A 25,915-nucleotide genomic window follows, 5' to 3' on the forward strand; every position below is an offset into this window, starting at 1 on the left:
GTCCAGAAGTCAGAAATATTTATAAAGAAACCCAAAAATGCTGAAAAATTCATTTTTTCTGTATCATAACTTCTTGCAAATTCATTTTGATTATTCCATAATTCTTAATATTTCACAATTTCAAATAAGTTCTGTTAATATTCTTGTTGTCTGAAGAAATAAGTGCAATATTATTTTTTTAATACAATGTTCTCTTTCAAATTAAATGACAATTTATTATATTGAAATGGAGGATATTATGGATCCATTCTATATTTTGTAGCCAAATGTAGAAAGAATGTGAAGTTTCAAAATTTATCACTGAGCTTCTGAGAACAAAACTAGAATTGAAGTTTCCTTGACTTGCACTGTTTAAACAACACATTAACTCTGCCAATTTGCATTTTATTCATGCCTTAAGTAAATTTCACTATCATGAAACACTGGACTTCAAATTTTTTTGAACTTGGTTGATTTAAAGTAAAGTTGTGGGATTACTTTGAGTGACCTTCAAGATCGCATCTTACCGAGTGACTAAAATCACTGCTAAACTCATCAAACTGTCACTGGCAGCTCCACTAAGTGACAAAAAACTCATTTATTGCTGTATCTCTCAGTGGGTACATAATAAACTATAGAGCTAATAATATATTACTATAGACAATGTTGCAGATTAATTTATATTTCACAGCAAAATATTGAAACAAGTGAAAGTAAGAAATGTAGGAAAAAAAAAATTCTGTTGAAAATTTACTAGAAAGCTTATGAGAAGATTGTTCTTAAAAACTCTAGTAAATTTTTTAAACTTAAGTTTCTTTCTATATTTGGCTATAAAATATGGATGGATCCATGATGTCCTCAATTGCAATATTTAACTCATTTCAAATTGAATCATCTTGGAGAAAATAAATAAATTTTATTTTCTCTTTTTATCAAAGATGATTCAAAAAGTCTTCATTTTTGCAACGTAAAATAAACGTAAATAGGAGATATTAAATGAAATTCATGCTTATTTTGTAACCAAATATGAAGGTGGTCTGAAAAGTTCTCATCCTCGATCATAGATTTCAACACTATTGGCAAGATTTTTTTTTTTTTCTAAGTTGGTACATCAGTCATGAGCATCCATGTGAAATTGCAAGTCATTCTATGAAGTAGGTTGTTTTATACAGTTGTCTGTATCTGTCCCTTGAAATGGATAAAATTTAGTATTGTGCGGTTATAAAATTCTTTGTAAAAAGTTTAACGCCAAAAGAAATTCATTCGAAGTTCATAAAAGTTTATGGACACTACTCCTTCATTTTCAACAATTAAGAAATGGACTGCCAAGTTTAAACGTGGCCATACCACCCTTGAAGATGATCCATGTGAATGACGTCCAAAAAGTGTAACAATACCAGAAATGCACGATATGGAATTCAATGACCAGGTAATCACAGTGCGTGAAATTGCTATAGGCATTTCAAAAGAACTTGTAGGATATATTTTGCATGAAGAATTGCAAATGAAAAAGCTTTGTGCAAGATGGGTGCCGTACTTGCTCACACAGATCAAAAACACACTCGCATGAAAATCTCTGAACACTGCTGATTTATTACTATAGATGAAACTTGGATTCACCATTACACACCAGAATCCAACAGCAGTCAAAACAGTGGACAGAAGCCGGGTGTTCAGCACCAAAGAAGACAAAGTCGGTTCCATCAACAGGAAAGATCGTGGCATCGGTGTTTTGGGGTACTAAAGGCATTTTGTTTATTAATTATCTTGAAAATGATAAAACAATAACTGGGGAATATTATTCCAATCTTTTAACCAGACTAGACAAAAAAATTCGTGAGAAAAGACTGGTTTGCAGAAGAAAAAAAAATCATCTTTCATCAGGACAATGCACCTACCCACAATGGTGTTTTGGCAATAAGAAAATTAAGGGATCTACACTATGAATTGTTGGAACATCCACCCCTATTCCCCAGATTTGACTCCCTCTGACTTCTATCTTTTTCCCAAAACTAAATTTGAAGAAAAACGCTGCTGGCCAGCGTTTTTCTTCAAATCAAGAGGTGATTTCAGCTGTGGAAGGGTATTTTGTAGATCTTATTGAGAACCACTACAGGGATGGGATAATGGCACTGGAGCATCACTGAAATAAACGTATTAGTCTTAAGGGGGATTATGTTGAAAAATAAAAATAGTCTTGAAATTATAAATTTGTTTTTTCATTCTTAGACCAGAACTTTTCAAACCACTCTTGTAAACTTAGAGTTTCGAATAAAGAAGAGAGCTTATGAGAATACAATCCTTGGCATCAGAGTTGCCTTAGCTTGCACAACTGAAGAAACTTTCCAAGTAGTACAAGAAATGGATTGATCTGTTTATTTTACAGTACCGAAATTAATACATTTAGGTTACGTTGATAATATCTCTTAACCTCTCTACCGGCCAATGTGGATGAAATAGTGACACCAAATTGTACTTTTTTACCCATGTTATTCAATGGGTTTTAGAGCTTCGTATCCAGATTTATCTCACGTCTATAGACGTCGTGGCAGGTTTTTTTTTTGGGGGGGGGGGTAAGCTGGTCATTTATGAAAAATACAATTCTCTGACATGTACCCTCAAAGGGCGTCCAGGATATTATGATAGTACTACATGAACTTACATCATTACTAACTTCCTATCAACAATTTTTCTCCAAATCAGTCTATTATCTGTCAAAGCCTCTAACATTATCAGATCTTATATTTTTGTCTTCAAAGGCATTTTTTACTTTATCAGTCCACTTATATCTTGGTCTTCCTCTGCATCTTTTTCCTGCCAACCTGGCAGGGAACACTTCTTTTGCTAATCCTTCCTCTCCCATTCTGTTTAAGAATGGGAGAGGAAAGCAAAGAATGTATTAGCACAGATTATCTCTCCTAACACATTCCTAGATGCTAACAATGTCAAGTTCTTTCCTCATTTTTAATATGATATTACCATTGATGCCATCTGTTCATGTCCCTAATCTTTCTCAGGACTCTCAGCTAATTTAGTTTTGCATAATTTCTCTCTTATTCCATATAAATTTATTCAGTTGACTTCCTCCCATATCAGCTTTCTTGATTCTGTTGTCTTTTTCCATATTTAATTTACCATTTTCACTAAAAATTGCACCTAAGTAGCCGTAATGTTTTCTTCTTCTATAGGTTCTCCATTCATGATGAAGTTGGTATTTTCAATGTTTCTGTCTATTTTCATTGTTTTTGTCTTGTTATTGCTGATTTTCATATCAAATTTATTATAACAATTATACAGTTTAGTCAGGGAATCTTTCAGACTTGTAGCTGATTTATTTAAAGGTAGAACTCATCTGCATAAAGTAAAGAGCCATGATTAACTCCTCCAATTTTGATATCAGATTTGATACCGCTTTCCTTCATAATGTGATTCATATAGATAAGGTATAACAGAGGGGGATAGTGTACAGCTTTGTATGACACCAGATTTAACATCAAACAGTCTTCCTGTACTTCTTTCAATTTTAACTGCTCACTTCAACTCAAGAGATAGGGCATTATATCAAGTATTATTTGATATAATGCCCTATCGAAACCATATAACTGTAGAGTTTTGAATAGGTTTTTCTCTTGCCACCTTGTCATATGCCTTTTGCAGGTCTACAAAACTTAAATACAGATCTTTGTTATATTCCCACTATTTCTCGTTTGTTCTTCACTAGGCTTTCATTCCACAATCCTTTTCAACCATTTCTCAAGTTTACTTGCATAAATCTTTCCAGGAACATTCAGTAGGGAAATACCTCTGTAATATAGTGCTACTGAGTATTTTTTTACCACTATGCTGTCACTGATTGTTTCATTTAGCAATTTTTCGAGGTAATTACTCCATACATGAAGGATATCTGATTCCTTTTACAGCACTTTCCTCCATTTCTGAGCTTTTTCAACAACCTCCAGAATATTTTGCCACCTTCCTGATATTTATTTCCTATATTCTTACCAAAGTATTCTCATGACATTTGTTTAGCTAGTTCTACACAGAGTTTAGCTTTCTTACATTTGTCTCTGTATTCTCTAAGAGCATAAGCTGACTTATTCACCAGGAATTTCTGATACTTTCTTCTTTTACTTCATTGCCTCTTTAACTTCCTGTGTCCACCATGGAGTTCTGAATTTTCTATTGTTGCAGATAACCTTACCACATGTCTCTTTTGTTGAATGAATCAATGTTTATTTCAGGGCTTGCCACTGAATCTTAAAGGTTTGGCTCTTGTTCTCAAACTCTTTCATTTTTTCTTGAATAATGTTTGTGTATTTTAGTCTACAGTTCACATCTGAGAGCTGCTCAACTTTTATTCCCTTTAAAACTTTCTTACATGTTATTATTTTCAACATGAAATTCAATTTTATCCTGCTCAAGACTTAATGGTGATCATTTCCAATTTCAATTCCTCTGTACACTCTAGTGTCCTGCACCAATGAGAAAACATTTCTATCAACGACAGCATAGTCAGTGAGACTTTTCTTATTCCTTGCCTCTTCTCTCCATGTGAATTTGTGCACATTTTTATGTTGAAAATATTGTGTTAGTAATGACCAGTCCATGTTCTGAGCAGAAATCCAATAAGCATTTGCATTGCTCTTTTCTTTAAATTTTCCCAAAATATTTCTGTATGTCTGACAATCATTTCCTACTCTGCTATTTAGATTCCCAACAAGGACCAACTTTTCCTTTGTGTCAGTTACTTTCTCTAAAGCCTCCAAAAAAATTCCTCCACCTCTACATTAGTAGAACCTTCTGTGTGACCATATGCACAAATAAGTCTCATTGTCCAGTTCCCCATTCTGATATTTGCCCACATCACTTTATTTGAAATTGCCTGCCATTCAAGAAGATTAGTTTCATATGTAGTGTTGAATACTATGGCTACTCCTTATTTTCCCTGATTATATTGCGTGAATATAACATTTTGTATTTATTGCTTAGAAATATCTCGTCAGTTTTTGTCTCTTTGTTTGTTTCAGTTGCCCCTATTATGCTGATCTGGTACTTATCCAATTCCTCTGTTAGTTCCATATCTTTGCCATTCAGGATTCTTATATTGATACTACCAATCTTGAACTCTAGTGATGTTGAGTTGGGGTGTGTTTCAGGATTTGTTCCAGTAGTTGACTTTTTGCTGTTCACTCTGGTTCCCCTGTTTAACTGGGCGACACTCCATCCGACACGAAAATTTTATGTTGTACCATCATTTTACTTGTCGTTTAAGACAATAAGAATACAATTTGGTCGACTAAATACCAAATTGCTAGCCCATTCTAGTTTGTGCAGTATCTAGGTAGATACCTAACAGGGCGCACCACAAGGGGAGGATTGGACATTAGTCAGAAGCCCTGGTTGGTTCTCTGCATTCCTTTAAAGGCTATGTGGAGGCCTCCTCTCAGTTATACAGCTTTGATTACCAAAATACATAAACTCAGTTTCCCCTATGGCATATAGTAGATGCTACAGATTCTCTGTGGTATAAATTAGCAAAATAGTAAGTAAGTTCTCTTACCCTCCCCATCTCTCTCTCACTGGTCATATCCCCTCCTATATATGAAAAAAAAAAAAACTGTCCTGTCTAATACTTCTATTGAGAATTTAATGTTAAATAATAATTTTATCTTTGATATCATCTCACTGTTCACCAATATTCTCTAGAAAGACCTTATCTCTTAAAGTTTTTCCTCCTCATATCACTGATCTCTTTTCCTTTTACTTGGAAGCACAAAATTTATAAACAGGTAGAATGTACCTGTATAGGTTCTCCTCTCTCACCCTCCCCTTTCCAATTGTTTTATGGAATTTTTTTCAAAAACAATCTCTTGACTCGGCCTCTCTCAAACCTTTTATCTGGTTAAGATATATGAATAATGTTCTCTATTTGGTCTCATGTGGCTCAGACACATTACTCTTTCCTCTCTCATCTCAATAATCTCGAACTTAGAATTCAGTTTACTGTGGAAAAGGAAACTAATAATGGTTTTGCCTTTCTAGGCACTTTGGTAACATGCCTTCCTAATAATAACTGACCCTTTTCTGTATCCCCCCCCCTCAATATAATGATATCATTAAAACCCTAACTAATAGAACCTGTAACTATTGTTTCAATGAGTCCTATCTTACAGCAGAACTTAATCTTGTACACCACACTTTGTCTAATAGCTATAGTTCCCACAGTAGCATAAATAAAAATAATCCTTTCCCCAATCCTTGAACTTCTGTTCAGAAAGAACAGAATGGTCAAGTCAACTGTCTCAAGTCTCATAATGCTATCATTATCTCCTATATCCGTGGCACTTCAGAAAAAATAGCCAGAATCTTAAAGAAATACAATCTCTGCATGGATTTCGAGCCCTTATCCGTTCTGCTAAAGATAGGCCCTGTCCTCTCTCGGTGCCTGGCCTAAAGTGCCCTGTTCCTGCAATTTGGCTTACTATGGACAGACAGGTAGGCAAAAATACATCTGCAGTCATGATTATGGTCAGTCAGGCCTTGCAGACCATGTTTTGGATATGGCTTATAGAATCAAGTAGAAAAAGACCAATACCCACCTTTTCAATAAATTTAGAACAGAAAAACTATTTTTAGAATATGCAGCTGCACTCAGAAATCAGCCTAATTTGAATAAATATGGTTGCATTAAACTTCCCAAAATATGGGAAACACTAATACTTCGAGGTTCCAGTTTACATCCTATGCTGCCAACAATTGCCCACCAAGTGTGTCCCACCTATTTAGGACTCCAGTCTTCTGTTCACATGTTTCAGTTAGTTTTGTGTTGCCTTTGTGTGTGTTACAAGTCTCATATTGTACTCACTGACTGAGACAAAATATTGGAAGAATTAAATATTTTTAATCCTTTCTCAGTGCTGTTTCACTCCATTAAACCTTTAATATGAGCTCCAATGTGTATACTATTGACTGCTTTTACGAAATCAGTGAAGAGTCTGAATCATTCAAAGTCCGACGTACAGCATGTTAGGGGCTTGTCCTGCAGCACTTTTGAGGATTCTCTGTTAATATATACAGTGCTTCAGTGCAAAAAAAAAAAAAAAATTACTTAAATATAAAGAGCCTTCATTTCGGTGATATAAACATTATTTAAAGGGAATGTTAAATCCCACATTGTTTTAAAACCGAATAAGAAACTCAAAGATTGGAATCAGAGAGTTTCATGCCAAATATAGTATATTAAACTATACTATATTCAGAACTTTACCACCTTTGCTGCAAGTTGCGCGATCGCGGAGGATAATGTTTATTATCCTCCGCGATCGCGCTACCTACATACCGCTAGAACACGACCCCACAAAAACACAAGTTAAGAAACTAAAAATCTTACTCAAAAAAGTATCTTCCTGGCCCCCTGACGTCACGAAAAAAACTTAAACCTTTCCGCTCCCCCCCCCCCCCCCCCCCCCCCCCCGAATATACGGTTTACCAAAAATACACAAGCCCAATTCCCCACTCAGGCCTATAGTAGATGCCACCAATGCACCTTGCTATAGACTATCTAAACAGCTAGCCAACTCTCTGATACCCCTCACTGGAAGGTCCCCTTCCTATATAAAAAAACTCGACCCACCTGCCATGGGTTCCCCCCTCTCACCCCCCCCCCCCCTTGCCAATTTCTACATGGAAGATTTCGAAAAACGAGCCATAGACTCAGCCCCACTCAAACCTTCTATCTGGCTAAGATATGTAGATGATGTGTTCTCTATTTGGCCTCATGGCCCAGACACGTTAGACTCCTTCCTCAGTCATCTCAATAGTCTACATCCAAGAATCCAGTTCACTATGGAAAAGGAAAAGAACAATTGTTTACCCTTCCTAGACACCTTAGTCACACGCCTGCCTAATGATACACTTACCTTCACCGTATACAGAAAACCCACACACACACAGGCAGATACATTCACAAACTCTCCCACCACCACCCCTCTCAACAATATGGCATTATTAAAACTCTTACCAAGAGAGCCCACAATCTTTGTTCCACTGGAACTGCCCTCACTACTGAGCTTAACAACATACACAGCACTTTCCTCTCCAATGGCTACAGCGATCATAGTATCAAAAAAATAATCAACTCCTCCCCCATTCCCCGTCCTTCTCGTCAACAAGAATTTAAAAATGCCATCACCATACCCTACATCCGTGGCACATCCGAAAAAATAGCCAAGATACTAAAACAGTACAACATACACACAGCATATAAGCCCCACTGCAAACTTGCTACCCTTATCCGTTCTACGAAAGATCAGCTCCCTCCTCTCTCTCTCTCTGCCTGGAGTTTACAAAGTACCCTGTTCCTGTAAGCTGGCGTACTTTGGACAGACAGGCAGATCAGCATCCATCCGTCTAGAGGAACACAAGTCTTACATCTTCAAACACAACTATGGCCATTCAGGCTTGGCTGACCATGTTTTGGACACCACCCACAGAGTATCATGGAAGAAAACCACCATGCTCCACCACAGCAAATTCAAGAAAGAGAGACTTTTCTTAGAAGCAGCAGCAGCTCTCAAAAACCAACCAAATCTCAATAAATATGGGTGCATTAAGCCTCCGAAGATTTGGGAAACACTCATCACCAGAGTTCCCACCTTACATTCCAGGCCACCTACTACTGCCCTTAGAGGGCGCTCTACCTAGATAGGACTTTAGTGTCACCCACGTGGTTGGGCTTAGTATTGTTTGTTATTTGTGTATATGTTACATTAATTGTTTTTGTAATCCCCATAGATGTCCTAGTAACTAGGACGAAATATAGGAAGTATTAAATTCTATTTTAATTCTTTGTGAGTGTTGTAAAAAAATCCATTAAGCCTCCAACATGACATAGGGAGTCTAAATTCTTAATACTTTTCAATGATCTGTCTAAGGCAAAGGATTTGATCTTCAGAATCCTTCTTACCTTTCCTAAAGCCAGCTTGTTCCTCAGGCATCTCTGCCTTAACTTTGGCCTCAATTCTATTTAGAATGATCTTTAATAAAATCTCGTGTGAGAGATTAAACTAATATTTCTATAGTTCTTGCCATCATTAAAACTTGTTTAGTTTTATAAAAACAGACTTCTAGTCTCTAGGCCATGATCCTGCCTCTGATATTCTTGAAATCAATCTATGAATTACTCTTATCCCTTCATCCCCTGGGGCCTTATTGTTGTCAAGCTGTTTAACTGCTTTCAATGTCATGCATAAGTGGAAGGAGTTCCAAATCATAATTTACCTGATCAGATGACTCCTCTAAATTTTCCTTACTTTCTGTAAAATCTCACATGATAAATAAGTTGTCATGTTTTTACAGGTTTTTTTCTTCTAAAGAAATTACACATAAAGAAATGTCATTGTTGTATTCTTAAAATATATCTTTTGTATGCATCATAATAACTTAATCACAAAGCTTTGTTAAACCATTGTGACATCACTGTGTATTGATGTGTATCCATGTCCATATGTGGCAATTTCGAAAGATGTGCAAATTGCGACATCATCATGTCTAGATGTCGATTTCTGACCATATATATGGAAGTTTCAAGAGATGCGCTCATGCATACACGTGAAGTCTGGGCCTTTAAAAGCTCCAGCATCAGTAAAAATTTTGCCTTCAGGTTCTGCCTTCTCTTACCTGGGTCCACTGCCATGGTGAAGCCTGCTGTCAATCACCAGCATAGGAACCACTTGCCGTACGGTCATTGCTGCCACGTCGTAAAATTGAGGGTTCAAGAGGGTGTAGAATTATGAATGACTCAGATCAAGAGCAAGTCAGCATAAAGAAAGAGGACAAAAGATACGTGTGATGGACTGTGCTGAATGAGAGTATTGTAAAGAATGGAACATATTGTAAATACTTAGATATGTAATAATTCTAAACAATTCATATCAGGTGTGTCTCTGTTCGTAGTCAATTGTGATGATATAAATAATTACAATTTGATTGTGAAAGTTAATAAGAGTAAGAAGAGTACAGTATGAAGTAGCATAAGTTAATATTCAGGTAAGCTCACTCAAGGTGTGCTTTACATTCGGTGTGTATAAGAATGATTTGGATGTATCAAATTGTATTTAGGTTTTAAGGATAGAAATGTGGGAGAACTAAACCTAAATGGGAGTCAGTTGTGCAATTATGCTAATGTGGATCGAGATGTATAATAAGAAGTCTTGATTTAATTAAATATTTTGTGATCAAAGCATTGGACTGATTGAGTAATGAAAAGTTGAATAACAATTTTAGAAAAGTAATTAAGATCAAACCATGAGTGATTTAAGGAAAGAATTATCTGAAGCAGGAAATAAGAATGATATCTGCTTTGTCCTCAGTTTAGAATCTTATAATCTCGCACTCAATACATAGTCTGACTGGTGCAGTTGAAAAACACATAAATTTGTTAGACTGCAGAGTGTGAGCTAATAAGATATAGTAGAATGTAACAAATGGTGGCAGTCAACAATTAAGGCAGTTGATATTTTATGACACTTAAAGAAATAAATGAAGAAGCAAGATTATTACATTTCCGTCTGTTTTTGATTTCCAGTTCTTGGGTTTGTACTGCTTCATTCATGTCTTTAATGACATTCAGTTTTGTTTAGTTCAAGACCTAAAACAAGTTTTAGGTCTTGAACTAAACAAAACATCCTTTTATAATTGTGCCTCTTCATCTGGAACTCTGTTTCTTCAAATTTATTAGCATAAAAAAGTTATGCTAATAAATGTGAAGCTAATAGATATGCTAATAAATCCAGGTAATCTCATAAGAGATTACCTGGAACTCTATTTCTTCACATTTATTAGCATAAAAATTTTCCTTCTCCTGCCTGATGGCTCTTCTGACTTCTCTAGGTAATCTCTTATTCTCTCTCTCTCTCTCTCTCTCTGCATCTAAATTCTAAATCATTCGCAGTTTCCTAAATTTAAAATGTCTCATATAGAATTTGCTTGAAGAAACTATGCCAAAACATGAATATGATTATCAAAGTGGGTAAGGAATAATGCTATGGTAATTTATATTTATATTGATCTTTATTATTATTACATAACACCTCCAAGGAGTCCAAAGATTTATTGAGGGATCGAGGGAGGGTGCCTACTCTACAAATCTGTCTCCACCCAATTCACCAGCCACAACTACCTTCATCTACACCAACGCCACCGACCACCATCACTAGTATTTTCACATAAAAACATCCATGCCCATGCCGGGATTTGAACCCACAGCTTTTGGCTGGAGAGCGGATGTGCTAACCACTCGGCCAACCAGGCTGGCAAAATAAACAAAAGAATGCCTGCACCTCTGTGGGTCACTGTCTCAACCAGTGGCACACCTTCGAGGTCCACCCACAGGCTCATGTGGAACGAACGTTTAACACTGTTGCTGAAGTGCACCTGCCGGAGATCCCACTCAAAATATATGATCAAAAGATGGTGATCTTACTTAGATATGAATTACTTTAATTCATTTCACAATTCCCCAACCCATACACAAAAGTTATTAGACAATGTTATATCCTGGCCATATAAAACTACAAAAAAAAAAAAAGGTTTAGGATTATACCTTTATAATCCTGAACTGCAATGGATTTATGGATTGCTTAAAGATGTTTATATGTGAACCATTGAGATCCATAATCAACCGCACTTGTTTCCCCCCAGTGAGCAGTAGTGAGCTATGGAAATTTTAACAAAGGGCTTGCATTGTCGAGCAAAAAAAAATCCATATTTCACACAAAAACTTTTATTAATACAGCTTGTGTACAAATGCCAATCAAAAAATATGAGGGGACAATCAACTTGTAAAGGCTATCATTTTTAAACAAATATTTCATGATCTAAACATGATATATTTGCACACAATCATCTGTGTTAATTTATCTTACATAAGAAAAACATTTAATATCAAAATATAATAAGAATAAAATCTTTTATAATCGCACATATGCAATAGCCCACATTTTTTATAAACAAAATAAATTTGTTTTGTTTGCGATAGAAGTTTTTATGACAATCTATAAATAATAAATATTATCTAAACACAATAATATTGAAATAAGTTATTTCAATAAAATAAGCATGCGCTTATTTTATTTTCAAACTTGGGTGCATTCATTATAGAGGCGTAGAAACAATACAAGTATCCCTCAATTAACGCGGTTAATTAATCCCTCGATGTTACCGCATATATCAAAATCACGTTAATCAAATCTAATAATCAATGGTAAAAGGTACAATTCGGCCCTGATCGATTACTGTACTAATAGTTTGTTTTATATGGTACTCTTTTAGAAAAGATAAAAAATGAATGCAAAGTAAATGTTTAATAAATACTGGTACCTACATTAGTTACTGCAATTTTTTTTTAATCAAAAGAAATTATAAAGAGTCGTTTGAACAGTTTTAGTTTTTTTCTTATCGGCATAAATTCTACAATAACAAGCAAAATGACTCTCCAGACCTCGGCAAACAAGTATTCTTCGATTAACATCTGGATCCATATCCATTACTTGCTGCTTAAGCCATTCTAAACTGCGAAATATTCCGTCCAGGTCTTTGACTGTTATTTCCTTTGGAACCTCATCTTCACATTCCATTTGTTCGTTGTCTTCATATGTGCGTTATTCAATTTCAAGAAGATCGTTGTCACTGAAATCTTTTGAATTTGAATCCAATAATTCTTTCACATCTGCATCAACACCATCAAAACCGAGGTCTTCACCAATTGCAACGATTTCTTTGACCACGTTGTTCACAGGATTTTGAAAACAACCTAAGTCATTAGCACATTCTGGTAGAAGGTTTTTCCAAACAGCTTTCATGCAACTAGAAGACACATGCTCCCATGCGTCACGAATATTCTCAATTGCGTGTTTAATGTTAAATTTTTTCCGAAATTTGTGGAGTTTAATCGCATTTTCTCCCATTGTTTTTTCTACTGGCATTGAGAATGTCTTTTTAAGAAAATAGGCTTTGAAAGTTGCAATGACTCCCATGTCCATAGGTTGTAACAATGATGTTGCATTTGGTGGGAAAAATAAAACTTTCACATTCTCACACAGATCATTAAGAGAATTTGGATGACCACGAGGCTAGCAGCCTCATGGCGTAAGCATGATTTTGTGTGGTAAATTTAAAGGCGTGTTAATCAAAACTCTTGCCACGTATATCAAGGGATTGCCGCAATAATCAAATCCACGTTAAGCAAGGAATACCTGTAATTCCAAATAATCTATACACTGCCTAATAGACTAATTTTTGTTAGGTTACTGTATGAGTTTGTCGCTTAATATATTTCAAAAAAAAAAAAAAAAATTTTTTAATAAAAAAAGTAAAGAAGAAGAACAAGGGGTTTGCAAATTTGAGAAAAATTAACAAAGTGCTCACGTGAGCCCCTTATAGCTCACCATTGCCAGTAAGTAATGAGAAAGAGCTCAAGAGCTCTTTCCCATTACTCACTACACTTCTTACCATGTTAAAAACTATTCAATTATTACCTCAGGTATCACAGCTGAAGTTTGGAATTCCATCATGCACAAACCATATTTCTCCTCCATGCCAGGGAATGGCCTCAAGCATGTGGAAGATGTTTTCTACTAGGTTTTGCAAAAAGCCATTTTACAAAAGTACTTTTTTGCAAAATTGCTACTGATATCTTGACTGAATAAGTGCTTGCAAAATTTCGTTGGATCACAAGAGATTGTTGTGATTGCCATTTCATGTGAACATCATCTCATCTGTGAAAAGCACAATTGATAATCATCTGTAAAAGTGCTTAAACCTACTGGAAATGGTATGGATAAAGAATCTACCATGCAACTCTTTGGGAGACAACTTATTCTGCTACAGTCCTCCATATATTCTTGCTTGGATTCTGCCCATCAGTTTCCCTCAGTTCGGATATGAATCTTATATAAGTTGGTATCAATCCTGTTTGATTGGAAAATCCTAGGTTCAAATCCAGCGTAGAATATCAATCTTTAAAAGAGTTTTTCAAGTAGGTGAATTAGCCAGTCTCACATGGAGGTGGTAGGGTTTTTACTCCCAGAAATGCAGGTTTTTTCATCTTACAAAACAAGCACACCCAGCCAAAAATAATTAACATAATACAAGTCTTAGTCTCTTCAGCCATAATCTCAAATAATAACCACCTCACTTTCTGGTACCCTCAGGATTCTTAGTCACTCTCCTTAATTTCATGATGCAGTAAAGCAGTGATGGCGATGAGTGAATGCTGGAGAACACAGAATTTGATGACCAATCAAAAAGCCTTTTGATAAATCCTACATGGACTTTATCAAATGGCTATGTTATTGATGATGCATTTTCAATTTGGCCACATAACTTGAATACACTAGAAACCTTCCTATCATACTTTAACATCCAGGATCTGTTTTTCCATTGAAAAAGAAAACAAGTGTTTTCCCTTCTTAGTATGCCAGTTATTTATCTACCTAATGGATTCTTATCCTACGGTCTATAGGAAACTTATCCACAGTCACTCTACATCCAACTCCAACAGTGTGTTATTAAAACTTTAACAAACAGAGCTAGAATCATCTGTTCAGACCATACCAGCCTCCATTGAAATCAGTTGCATCCATGACACTTATGCCAATTGCTTCCTTCACTCAAAAAATCATCTTGAACAAAATTTTCATAAGCATTTATCTTCATGCAATCTTTTAACCAGATACAATTCTGATGCTCAATTCACTTTAAATTCAAAAATGATCTTCACTTTTTTCATTCCAGAATGAGATATTATTTACGCTATTTCTAAACTTGAGAATCATTTATCCAATGAATTTGAATCAATTTTAGAATGGTTTTCGAATACATACATACATAGGTCGTCTAAGGAATAATAGAGCCAGGGCTCCACCGTTTTTTCCTTCCAACATTTGGTCTATGTACCAAAGAACAATAAATGGAAGCCATAGGACCAATAATTTTGCAGAAGCCTGTCATCAAAAATTGCAATTGAGCTTTGACAGCAGCAGCACGAGTCATCCAAACTTATAGATTTTTATAAAACTATGAAAAATTTAAAAAACATATGATGTTGATTATGAAAGAGCAGTAGCAGGTTTTCAACATCAGCACAAACGTAAATGTTACGGAAGCTGACCTAAGAATTTTGAGAAAAGTTATAAATTATGATAGGGAAAATATAATAGAATATTTACATGGTATTGCATATAACTATAATATGAATGAATAAAAAATATTAATAAATGAATTAAAAACTGTATTTTTTCTTTATTTTAATATGTAATTATACCTTTTCATTTTTAAATAATTTTTGGACCACTTTTTTTAACCATCTCTTAATTGATTCTATAAATTTTGATATACAGGGTGTTCGGGATAAATTTGACATATTTATAATTAATTATATTTTTCCGTAAGTTACATGTATTAACACACACTTCTCTTCATTTAAAAGTTTGGACCCTTCTTCATTCATATACAAGATGTCAGAAAGGATGGATAGCTGGAACCCACCTGAATCATGGAAGAGAATAACTTGTATCATGATGATTCGTGCCCGCCATCAAAATAAGGATATTACGACTGCTGCCCAATGCTCCCTGAATACAGTAAAAACAATCAGGCATGAACTAGAGACTTGCAATGGTGACTACGAGGATGTAGCAAGAAGAAAGATCCCTAGCAGACGATCTGATTGCGTTCGTACAGCAGAATTCCTCGCAAATCTGCAGGAACAGGTGTTGAAGAACCCTGGCATTGGAATTCGGGCTTTGTTCGTGGAGTTGCTAACTGTAGTCAAGCCCTGGATAACAAGGGTAGCCAATGGTAGGCCGTATGTATGGCAGCAGGATTCGGCCCCTTGCCACACCTCTGGGAAAAGTCAAAAATGGTTGTCTGAAAATTTCTACGACTTCACCAGTCCAAATGTTTGGCCTCCAAACTCCCCAGACCTTAACCCCATGGATTATTTTGTATGGGGCGCAGTTGAAAAAGACACCAATCGCACTTCCAGTAATACAAAAGCCCAGTTAATGGATAAAATTAAAACAGTTTTTGCGGCCCTTCCCAGGGAGACTGTAGCATCAGCTTGTTCGAGGTTCCGAAGCAGAATTGAAGCTGTGATCGATGCTAATGGTGGTTATTTTGAGTAAATCTTGTTGATAGTATTGTAATTAACTCTGCCTGTAATGTTTTTTTGTCAATTCATTAAATTTAATAGATACAAAGAAGATTTTCTTTTTCCTTACGAAACTGTCAAATTTATCCCGAACACCCTGTATGATATAATTCTTTGAAAAAATAAAATCTTTTAATTTATCGAAAATTAGAATATCAGAGGCAAATTCACGCAGGTAAGATTAGGTTGTTAGGTCTGGATTAGGTTTAATTTTTTTTTTTTTTATGTGGAAATAACTCATAGTTCATAACTTATAACTAACTCATACCTCATAAGTCTTGACTATATTTATATATATTTTACCAATATTTAAAAAAAAAAAAAATCCGTCAAATCGCATGCCTGTTATGCGTGCAAAATTTTTTATGTTTCTGTCATCCAAATGATGATCACCCACTTGGCTATTGCCAAGTGGGTGATCGTTGTTGTGCACCACCATCCAAGGTGATGTTGCAAGGAGCAAATAGCAACAGTTTTGAAGTATTGCGATATGAGGTGGAAGTAAAAACAATGAAATGTTTAATTGGGTGTTGCTGTAAACCTGGTAATGTAGAGGCAAATTAATCTGGCTAATAAGAAAAGGGGTATCGTTATTTATGATGTATAGATTGAAATGAAGAGACAGCACCTATAGACAAAATGATTGAAAATTTTTTTGAGGGACAGCTCTCTTACACAATATGTAACAGGATTAAACAAGAATCGAGAGGCTTGGATTTAATTATCTCATCACCTCCAGTTGGTGAAAATGAACATTAAGTGATCACTTGCATGATGACTACCCATATCAGGACTTTGAACTATATAGAATGATATAGAATTATAATGCTGGTGATTGTGGTGACTTGCAGATGTATCATTGAATAAGGAATTGGATGGGAAGGAGATCAGAGCAGCACTGATTATGAATGGTATACTAGAAGAGTTTGTTTGCACAACTCTGCTGTCATGCCATTTATAATCTATTGACAATCCAGTTCCTTATATTCTTGGTCCCAACTTAGGAACTTTCTAGCAGAGGCAATGTCTTGAGTATATTCCAAAGGAGATTAAATAAAGTGGATGTAAAATGGAGGGCTAAGAAAAAGACATTGTGGTGGCAACACAAGATAAATGTCAATAATCAGTTGTAAGAGGAATCAAAGAGCAAGCAAAGAAAGTGACTCACTTGATAAGGATAGCAAAAGTATGAGCAGTAGTTAGCAAATGAGATCAAAAAGAAATCTTCAGGAGTTTTTTCAGTATGGCCAGTAGAAAAAGAAATGATTGTATGAAGGATGATGTTAATCAGTGACAATGGTAGAATGATATCATTGAGGAGGATATAGCAGAGATGTTGAATGAGTAATTCATTAAGGTTTACCCTCCTTGTGAATGTAACTTACTGTAGAACTTGATAACAGTGGGAAGGGTGACAAACCTCCTAATGGTGAGTGAGCAGGAAGTATATGAAGAATTAAGTAAACTTGATGTTAATCAGTTTGACTCGATGGTGTATCATCACATCTCGAGGGAATATTCCAAAAAAGTTAATGGCAGCTTTCAATTACCTCTTTAACATGAGTCTGATATTTGCTCAAGTTCCAAAGGAGTGGAAAGAGGACAAAATTGTTCTGCTTCATAAAGAAGGTAATAAGAGGGCTTTGAACTGTAGCCAGTCTGCTTGTCTGGAGTTTTGGCCATGGTGTTAGTGAGGCTAGTTAGGATTCAGAACTGAGTTCACAGTAGCAGAATTCTCTTTGATGGACAGCATGGTTTTGCTAAAGGAAGATTGTATTTTAGCAGTCTGCTTACTTATTATAAGAAGGTGAAAAAGCTGTTGTAATGCATACACATTGCTATAATTAGATTTGGCAGAGGCCATCAATAGGTTGTCACATCATCATCATCATGAACCATGGGCTCACTGCCCGTTGGTGTCTGATGAAAAATAATGCCTCCTTCACTATCTTCTTCCACCTTTCTTTGCACAGTGCGGCAGTTTTTGTACACCCATTCCACACCAATCTTTTATATCGTCTATCTATTCTCTGTATGGTCTACCTCTTCTGTTTAAACCATCCAAAATACCAAACATAAATGTCTTTATCTTCTGGTCCTCACTCATTTTACAGATGTGTCCAAATAATTGCAGCTTCCGTTTTATAATCTTCTGCATTAGATTCTCTTTCGGTTGTATCTTCAGATAGAGTTCTTCATTGGTGATTTTCTGTACCCATCCTATTCTTTGACTCTTCCTGTAACAAGTTCTTTCAAGTGCCAAAATTATTTTTCTTCATTCCTTATTTATTACCCATGTTTCAGATCCATACAGTACACTGCTAAAGATGCATGTTTCCAGTACTCTTAGTTTTGTTTGCAGGCTGATAACTTTACTTTTCCAGATGTTATCCATGGCCTTCAGATTTGTTCTTCCCTTTGCAATCCTAATCTTTATTTCTTTTTTTACAGTCCAAGTCATATGTCAGTTTACTTCCCAAATATGTGAATTGTTCTACATTTTTTATATCAATTCCATCCATTTGTATCTTTTGTTTCACGTACTTCTCACCAAATACCATTGTTTTTGTTTTTTCCAAGTTCATAACAAGTCCAAATCTCTTCCCTTCCTCATTTAACAGTTTCAGCGTTTTTTTTATAGTTCTCTTCCGTCTTCTTCAATAATAACAGTGTCATCTGAAACTCTCAGATTGTTAATTCTCATTCCGTGTACAGATATTCCTTTTGCATCTTCCTTCAGTTTGTCCATTGCTCTTTCTAAATGTGCGATGAAAATGCTTGGTGATATTGGATCCCCCTCTCTAGTACCTCTGTTTGTTCTAAACCATTTCCCTAAATCATCACCTATTCTAACTGCTGCAGCTGCATTCTGATAAATATCTTTTAATATAGCTATTAGTTTTTTATAATTCCATAGGATTCCAGAACTGCTAATGTCACTTTCTGGTCAATACTATCAAATGCTTTCTGAAAATCAACAAAGCAAGTATATATATTTTTTTGTTTTTTCTTCTAGCTTTCTCTGCTATTAACCTCATTGTTAAAATCTATTGAATTGTTGTTCTATCCTTCCTAAATCCTGCTTGCTCGTCTGCAAGGTATACTTCCAATTGTTGTTCTATCCTTCCTAAATCCTGCTTGCTCATCTGCAAGGTATACTTCCAATTGTGTTCTCAATCTTTCTGTCAATATCATCATCATCACTTTACCAAGGTGACTTGTCAATTGTTCTATAATTTTTACATTCTAGCTTATTTCATTTCTTGTATAATGTCACTAATATTGATTTCACCCACTCCTCTGGCATTTTCCCTTCTTTCCATACCATATTACATAGTTGGTGCATTTCTGTAACCATACGTTCACCACCATATTTAATCATTTCTCCAGTAATATTATCGTTACCAGGACTCTTGTTGTGTTTTAGCCGTCCTATTGCTTTTTCTACCTCTCCTCTTAAAATGTCCATATCATGCTCATTTCCTGGTGGTGATATCTGCTTCAATTCTTCAGTCAGTTTCCCAATGCTATCCAAATCTAGTTTTTCTTCATAAAACTCACTACAGTATCTTGTCCACCGCTGTACAATTTTTTCTTTATTCATCAATACTTTGCCTTTTTCATCTTTAATTGTGGTCTGTTTTGGTTGCCACTTTCTATTAATGGTTCTCATCATTTTGTATACCTCCCTTGTTCTATGCTCTCCATAGTACTGTTCTATATTGTTGCATTGGGCTTCTAACCATTTCATCTTATCCATTCTGACTGCTTTTTTTCACCTCATTACACTTTCTTTTATATTGCTCTTCTATTTGTTCTGATGTATCTTCAACATTCTTTTCTTGTGTAATCCATTTCTTCTTGATCTTCTCTTCTGGTACTGTTTCTTCAACATCTTCTCTCGCCTTCATTACTTCTTTCACTCTTAGATTTGAGTTTTTTCTTTCTCCACACTTTTAAGTTTCTCTTCTAACACTGTTCTGTACCTTCTTCCTATTTCTGCTTCACTTATTCGTGCAATATCTCTTCTATTCTGGTGTTGGGTTTTTTTTTTTTTTTATAATTTCAACTTGATGTTTGCATTCACTAAACTATGGTCCTAGTCTATATCCGCTCCTTGAAAAGTTCGACATTGTTGTACTGATGTTATCCATCTTCTTTTAATCATATCAATTCTTGGTTTTCCCATCATTTGATCATGTTGTCACATGACATGCTGTTAATTAAATTGTAACAGGTGAGGTTGGATTGGAGATTGTTGGATTGTTGTTGTATGGGCGAGTAATATTCCAGAAGAGGAAAGTCACTAGTGAAGTGTCCCAAAGGTCTATTTTGTTGTCTTTGTTCTTTAATTTGTATGTAAATGGCACTGGGAAGATTTTGAATGGTGATTTACAGTTGTTTGCCCATGATATGAAGTTGAGAACTGCTGTGATGAGTAGAACTGATGTTGTAGCCTTGCAAGAGGACTTAAATAGATGAGGAAAACATTGGAAGCAGAGTATAAGATTAATGGATATATTGTAGCAGAGGTTGAGAAGATGATAGTACTGCAGGTGATGATGGATAGAGACCTGAAATTTTGAGGACATTTTGCTAATATTTGAGGGCAGCACAGCAGATTATGGCAATAATCTGCTGTGCTGGTTATGGTAATTACTGTGCACGATTTGGTCACCTGGTTTTCAAAAGAATGAAGAGATGTTGGAAGGTTGCATATGAGGACACATTGAAGGAATGCAAATTGCAGAACTTTGTGGAGAGGTGAAGAGTAGGTTTTTTGTTTGGAAGTGGCAAGTGGTTGGAGTGCATTACCTGAAAGTGTGGTGAGTACAGAGACAGTGAATGCATTTAAGTCATGGTATGATGAGGTGTGTGTGTGAGAGAGAGGGTGGGAACTTCCATAATGAGACTCCATAGAGGTCTGATGATAATAACTACCATGTGAATTGATTTTTTATCATTATTTTTCTGAAAGCATGTGACATGCTTTCAGAAAAATATTTGTTGAAATATTTTTGATATGATTATGATAAATAATGATTATGATCTTTTATCAGTAGCAAAATTGCAGCTGGTCAATGTTGCAGATTTGGTTTATACCTTGCTTTCAAGGAGAATTAAGTAGTTCCTTCTCCTTTGAGGATAGTGTAAGAGGTAGGGCACAAAAAAAACTTTGTGCCAAGGGATAACTTTGTTATTATAGTGCTTTCATTTTCAGAAACCTTATCTGTACCAAGAAAGAACCCATCAATTGGTTGCTGACTTTATAAAACTGAATATTTCAGGTTGCTTATGCTTGGATCTGCCGAAATTTTTATAGTTTCTATATTTGGCACGAAACTCTTGTAGTTTCTATATATTCAGCTTTGAAATAATGTTGGATTCAGTATCCACTTAATTTGTATTATTTTTGCATCGCCGAAGTGAAGCCTCTTGGCTTGTTATTCCAGTAATTCTTGGTACCTTTTAAAATGTGACACCTTTTGGCAACTCGTATGGGAAAGAATGACTTCTGCATCACTTCAACCTGGATATTTTACATCTGGGTCTGGCTTCCACTGACGAGACCTTAACACAGGTCGAAACTGGTCAGGATTGTGCATTGCATTATTGAGAATACTAAGGAAAGTGATCAGAACTTATTCCACCTTTGCTACAAGTTTCCCCTGTCCTGATAGGTTACTTACACTTGGATCTGCTGAAACTTTTATAGTTTCTATATTTGGCATAAAACACTTGTAGTTTCTATATATTGGGTTTGAAATAATGTTGGATTCAATATTGACTTAATTTGTATAATGAATATTTCATCCTTCTTCAAAATTGATTTTTATTATCTGTCTGCATATTTTTAAAAATTTGTAATTAAAATATTTTTACTTTATGACCACTTAGCAACTTTTCATTGAAACATGGTACTACACAAAATAGTATTTTTAACAAAGGAACAATGTGTTATTAACACGAAGCACACATTAAGTGGTCATGTGAAAAAATGTTAGCGATACGATGCATTAAAACAGAGAGAGAGAAGATGCACCGAAACTGAAAGAGGAAACATGACAAACTAGACGTTTTTGACTGCTAATATTGAAAATATTATACTAGTCCGGGGGGGGGGGGGGGGCTACTGTATTTTACTTTTTTTTTACTTTTATGTGAATCCCACCTACAATTGTTTCAAATGTACTGATTATTTGTACTGTGGTTATACTCAGAGTTTGATAATCTGGAAACTTTTTCAAACTACTTCAGGCCATTAATAAGCTAGGTAGTTATCTTCCAAGCCAGTGAACATTTTCTTCCTCTTGACTCTTGAAAACAATACATGTCCTTGGTGGCATTCAAACTCTTAGCCATTGAGGAACAGTGATGCACTCTATCCTCAGCCACTTCCATGTGAAGTAAAGGAGAAAAAATACTGCAATGAAAACATTGTAAATTTTTGCAACTTCTTGTGCTGTATCCTAACTACAGTGATTGCTTTGTTTTAAACATTTTCTAAATCAGTTAAATCGCATTCAGCTGACAAAAAATAAATTTAATCTTTAATAAGTGTGCATGTTGATTATAGAACATTTTTAATAATTGTTTTTATTTATTTATTTTTTTTTTTCAGAAAAGGTTCCGGATATATTTATTAAAGAATGGGTTTGGGTGAAAGGTAACAGATATTTTAAACCTGATCTGGTACCTGCTGTACATTTAGGCTGGACCGTACCTACAGTGACTAGATTATGGTTTGGAGATGGTCCTGATGATAATAAACGCCGCTATCAAGCTTTCTTGACTTGTATGAGAAGTAATTCACCTCTTATGAGAAACTCATCTTATGTACCACAGCATGTGTCAATTCTTTGTTGTGTTTTAAGGTAAAGTTATTTTTACCATAATTAAATGTCATAAGTTTAATTTTTATGATTTTATCCATGTATTTCTGTGTGTGTGTGTGTGTGTGTGTGTGTGTGTGTGTGTGTGTGTGTGTGTGTGTGTGTGTGTGTGTGTGTGTGTGTGTGTGTGTATTTGTGTTTGGAATAATATTTGATTAATAATGCATTATTAGAAATTAGTTTGAAATCAGCCTATATTGAATAATATAACTAAAATTGAGTTAGAGCATTAAAAATAAATACTTAATTTCACAACAGTCAGTAAAAATTTATGATTATTTTTGTGATAATAAATATTCTAGTATTAATTTTCATTCTTATCATGCTTCCAGGGAGTTGCATTATTACCAGAAAGTGCCATCAATTGGTAAACTGAACTGTCAGTCTGTATATGGTTTTGCTCATTGATTTCTTTTATTTTATTCCTTTATGCTAAATAAATAAATAATTCTCAGGGTCTACAGATGGATGAAATTACACCTAGACATTCTAAATGATAGATGACTTTTGCCACCTTGTTTCCCCTCACCCCCTTTTTTTTTTTTAAGTTTGCTGGAGCAAGTCAAGGGAGTAAAAGAATTGTAAAGAATCCCAGCCTGCCTTCATGCAGCAACAGATATTTCAGCACTTTTAAGTTATAATTGCTTTGAACAGTCATGGAATGAATTCTTTATAGACTGTTCCTTTATGATTGTAAAGGCAGTAAGCATGGTTTTGATACAGTTTTTAGAAACAAATCTTTTTTTTATTTTGGTGAGCTCACTGATTGCCATTCTGCTTAATATCTTCTAGCGTCTGTGCCATTGTAAACAAATTGTTTATTTTCTTATATATGCAGTATCTTTATCTTTACTCTCTTCTATCTTTATTCTATTCCTAATTCTTTATAACTTTACTCTAATGCGCTTTTCTCTCTTATCCTTTCTCACTTACTCTACTGCGTACTATGATTACCCACCTTCCGTATTTACTAGTCTAATGCCTATGAATACTGGAAATTTATTTGTCAGACTGTGCCACCAATATATCATTTAATTGGCAAAAAACAAATTAAAACTTCCGGTAGATTTCCCTCTCTCTCACGAGCGAAGTTTCTTTTATTAATGTTTACTTTAACAGTCGTGGTTCCTAAGTAAATGAACTGCGTTTTTATTGCCTTAAATTATTTCTCGCTCACAAGTCCAATTTATTTAAGAACAGTGTAGTTGTAAAATAAAAGATCAGGCAGCACTCTTTTAACAAATAATTAAAACATTTATTTACAAATTATACATGAATTAAACAATAGGGAGATTGCTTTCTCAATCCATTTATAAAATCTTTAGCATAAATTGGAACCTTTTTACTCTCTGCTTACAAATTCAACTTATTAAACTTCTAGTTTACTTGCAAAGAGGTTAGCTAACCTCTGTTAAGTTATCTTTACAATTTTTTATATCAACTTCCAATATGCCAATATTCTCTCAATGACACTTCTTACTGCTATTAACTAAATTCTTAAAAGTCTTTCTATAACACACTATAAGAGGAATTGTACAAAAGTCTTGCACAAAAAGTTCTAAGGCAATTCTTTCATCTCAGATTTTGAGCTTCCTCAGAAGTGTCTGGCTTCAGTAATATCTCACCGGGAAAATAGCGGGCTGTGGACTGCGGTGATCATTCAGCTCTGGCAAAAGGTTGTTCTCCCACGGCGAAAAGAAAAACTTTCGAATGACGCTGCCTCGGGTAATTTACACTGCCTTTTCTCCTCTGCTTTGGCTTGCCGAAAATGCCTGGACGACTCCCGCCTCCAAAAAACTGAAACTGCTGTTTTTTGGGATCCCTCTCTCTGGCGTCTGGAAGCCTTTCCTTCTTCAGCAATTTTTGGAAGTCGTCTCTTTCTCTCTCTCTCTCTGGCCTGGAAGCTCCTCTTTCTCGCCGACAGGTGGAACTGGGAGGTCCTTTATGCTCTGCTCAGTCTCCTTTTATTTTGCAATCTCGCGACCTTGCATTAAGGATAGTAAACCCTGAAGAATTCGGCATGACTCTTTCATCTTCTTTTTAGTTTAACCCCGCTCTTTGTTCTCCTCCGTGCAATCTTTTGATCGTATTTTGCTGGGCATAGAAACTTGTCTCTAAAACTAGCAGACTTCTTTGATACTTTGCTTCTACAGGGTGTCCCAAAATTCACGCAGGAAGTAATTTTGATAGAAAACACAGATTTTTAATTAAAAATTGTAATTTCTTATTGATTCATAAAGTATACAGTATAGGGTTATGCATGGAATAGCATATTGGGTAAATGGCCTCCACGGCTTTGCCGGCACATATGCACTCTTTTGTCGAAATTTTCCATGACAGTTTTGCATAAATGTGGCTGAATTTCGTTGATACAGTGCTCAATTTCCTCCTTCAAGGCATGGGTGGTCGTGGGCTTGTTGGCATAAACCTTAGACTTCAAAAAACCCCAAAGAAAAAAGTCCAACGGTGTTAAGTCACATGATCTGGGTTGCCAATTCTGTTCACCAAAACGGGAAATTACACGACCAGGAAATGACTCGTGCAGTAATTGATTTGTTTCTCGAGCTGTATGGCATTTGGCACCGTCTTGTTGAAACCACATGTTGTCCACATCCATATCTTGCAATATTTCGGCACAAAAAACTGGATTATCATGTCGCGATAGCGAGCACCATTAACTGTTATTGCCTTACCAGCTGCATTTTCGAAGAAGAATGGATCGATGATGCCTCCAGTCCAAAATCCGCACACCAAACAGTGACACATTGTGGATGCATTTGTTTCTCAACAATCACTCGTGGATTTTCTGAACCCCAAATGCGACAATTTTGTT

At 35.4% G+C, this 25,915-nt stretch overlaps 1 protein-coding gene across 4 annotated transcripts in view; it reads left to right on the forward strand.

Moving 5' to 3' along the window:
- The window catches only part of LOC150101831 (constitutive coactivator of PPAR-gamma-like protein 1 homolog), a 326,792-nt gene that overhangs the window by 195,635 nt on the left and 105,242 nt on the right, over nt 1-25,915 (forward strand). For all 4 annotated transcript variants that reach the window (XM_090400106.1, XM_090400107.1, XM_090400108.1 and 1 more), the window contains exon 10: nt 22,812-23,064. In XM_090400106.1, coding sequence (XP_090256232.1) covers nt 22,812-23,064 — 253 coding nt within the window. The remainder of the gene's footprint in view (nt 1-22,811; nt 23,065-25,915) is intronic.

Source organism: Typopeltis vanoorti, chromosome 11, assembly GCF_054136105.1.
Source record: "Typopeltis vanoorti isolate ZY-2024b chromosome 11, IOZ_Tvanoo_1.0, whole genome shotgun sequence".
Lineage (NCBI taxonomy): Eukaryota > Metazoa > Arthropoda > Arachnida > Uropygi > Thelyphonidae > Typopeltis > Typopeltis vanoorti.